The 2,767-nt window shown below is 36.6% G+C and overlaps 1 protein-coding gene across 1 annotated transcript in view; it reads left to right on the top strand.

Moving 5' to 3' along the window:
* The window catches only part of CRIPT (cysteine-rich PDZ-binding protein), a 41,102-nt gene that overhangs the window by 7,778 nt on the left and 30,557 nt on the right, over positions 1-2,767 (top strand). The window contains exon 4 of the mRNA XM_012653785.1: positions 2,644-2,747. Coding sequence (XP_012509239.1) covers positions 2,644-2,747 — 104 coding nt within the window. The remainder of the gene's footprint in view (positions 1-2,643; positions 2,748-2,767) is intronic.

The following is a 2,767-nucleotide window of genomic DNA, read 5'->3' as shown; positions in this document are numbered from 1 at the left end:
GCTGGGATTACAGGCGTGAGCCACCGCACCCGGCCTTAACCGCTTAATAAACTCTTTTTGGCAACTCTTTATTCTCCTGGCTTCCAGGATACCACACACTCCTGGTTTTCCTCTCAAAACTCTCCCAAAGTGACTTTAATCTACTGGCTTTAATTCAAATGGTGTGTCAGTGACTCCCAAATTTATATCTCTAGTCCTAACTTCTCCGAGCTCCAAGAATATATCTAACCACTTGCTTGACATACTTAATTTGACATCTGACAGCTACCTCTTTTTCCTTTAGTCTTCTCATCATAGTAAGTGGCACCACTGTCTAATCCAGTTGTTCAAGCCTAAAAGCTAGAATTTCTCACTGAGTCCTCCCTTTCTCCTACTTCCCATATCCATCAGCAAGTTCTTTGGACCTTCCTCCAACATAAAATCTGAATCTGCCTGCTTCTGCCTATCTCGCTGCTAGTACCTTATTCCAAACCACTGTTATTTCTTACTTGAATGCTGTAAAAACTTTTATCTCCCTGCTTTGTCTCTGGTTTGCTACAGTTGTCTCATAGTAACCAGAGTGATCATTTAAAAAGGTCAGGTAATTCCTTTGCTTAAAACTCACCAATGGTTTTCTTTTTCCACATAGAATAAAATCTGAGCCCCCTCCCATGTTTTTACAAGGTCCTCTATGATATGACCCCTCCCTCCTTTGTGACTTCTGTTGTGCCACACTCCTCATTCATCACATACCATCCTCATCAGATAGGCCAAGCCCACTCCCATCTAAAAAGATTTGCGCTTACTGCTTCCTCCTCAAAGTCATCCCTCAGAGCTTACGTATCTGGCTCTTTCTTGTTATTTGGGTCTTAACTCCCAAGGAGGAGGAGGTGTCACATCCTCAGAGAGGGTTCCCTAACTAGCATCTAATCTCTTTTCTCCTTCCCCTTATCTCTGTCATGGTATCCTGTTTGAATTTTCTCTGTAATACATATCACCATCTGAAAAGCTTGCTTGTTTTATTAGAATATCTGTTTCCTTATTTATTATCTCTTCTCACAGAATATCAGCTTGACGAGGGCAGGGACCTTAAGTTCATCTTTGATATTAAGAACAGTAGCTGGCACATAATAAGCACTCAGTATATATTTGCTAGATAAGTAAAATACTTGTTTTATGACATCATTCCAAGGATTAGAAATAATAGCAATAAAGCTTTTACTATACACAGTGCCTGGCACATAGTAGGTGCTTATTAAACAATGGATATAAAACAGCATAGCATATTTAATCTTCTATGCAGTGTCACACTACATGTTGTTGACTGACTTATTGATGTCTTCTAAGACCATTCAATTTTTATTGACTAAGTTGTTATTTGTGCAGATCGTATGATTTTATATACTTCCTTTATGCTCCCAAACTTACCCTGATATCATTTAAAAAATAGCTATTTCTTTGGGGTACTCTAAATGTCACACTTTAGAAAGCTTCCTATTGCTTTGAATCTATGATATTATTTATACAATGCATCATGACTTTCAGAAAGAAAAAACTCTTCCAATTTATTGAAGGATTTCAGGGACTAAAATGTGTATCTTAGAATAATAAAATATGGTTTTAAGAAAAAAGTGATCTTCAGACATACAGGTACAAACAAATTGAGCTTATCAAAAAGAAGGATAGTTTCTCCCTTCTCTTACGGGAAATAAAGTGATAGTCTCTTGGATTTGGAAAAATTAACGTTTGAAAATGGACCATTGTGCTGTTAACCTAAGAGAAGATACCGGGTCTAGCACAGTGCTCGTATTCACTATATGAGGATCATTACAAAACCTCATTTTGTACTTAGGGAAGCAGTTTTAAATCAGAGTATTATTGCTAATTTAGGAGAAAGTATTTCTTCCAAAGTTATTTTGCAATCCAGTCACTATAAGATGGCATTTTTGTATAGTAAAAGCTCCTTTATCTGAAGGGATTGGGTCAGTTAATCGAAAATGTCAGTTAATATAGGCAATCACTGAAAGATACATATACATTATTTTGAATTAAAGCACATAACAGTAGATGCATTCATCAATCATTGATATTGAGACAAGGCCTTTTGAAGATGAATCTGCTGATAAGAGTTCTCCTACATTATCCTCACATAAATCATAACCAGAATATATATTTTCATTATTTTTGAAGTGGAGCAAAAACTGACACTTAAAGTTTGGAGTTCTTCTACTTATGATTTTACCCCAATTTTTAACACTTGTCTTATCCATACCTCATTCAATATCACATTTAATAACTCACACTTATCTAGTCATCCTAAAGCAGTCACTTAGTTTGTATGGAATCGGTCACTCTTTTGCACTCACATTTCATCAGTTTCCATAATATTTATGTCATGCAAATAGAATGACAGATACAATTGATATGAACAGGTTTGGGTATAATACTATACAACTGACTCTTCATAAGCATACAGATGACATGGAGCAGAGCTATGCAGGCATTTTAGACAGTAGCCAGCTGGAAGAGCCAGACTGCCTGTCAATGGTAGAGTTTGATGGAGGGAATAGAGAGCAGGGATTAATCCTGGGTGTTGCATAAGTGAGGTTATTAATGAGTGTTTCTAGTGTAGTATACATTTTTCTGTCTTTAAAAATTCTCTAGATTCGATCCATATGGAAAGAATAAGTTCTCCACTTGCAGAATTTGTAAAAGTTCTGTGCACCAACCAGGTTCTCATTATTGCCAGGGCTGTGCCTACAAAAAGGGTAAGTTTCTTTTAAATACC

This window comes from Propithecus coquereli, unplaced genomic scaffold (assembly GCF_000956105.1).
Source record: "Propithecus coquereli isolate 6110/MARCELLA unplaced genomic scaffold, Pcoq_1.0 Scaffold43, whole genome shotgun sequence".
Lineage (NCBI taxonomy): Eukaryota > Metazoa > Chordata > Mammalia > Primates > Indriidae > Propithecus > Propithecus coquereli.
The sequence above is the reverse complement of the archived record's forward strand: the minus strand, read 5'-3'. Positions and strand labels throughout refer to the sequence as shown.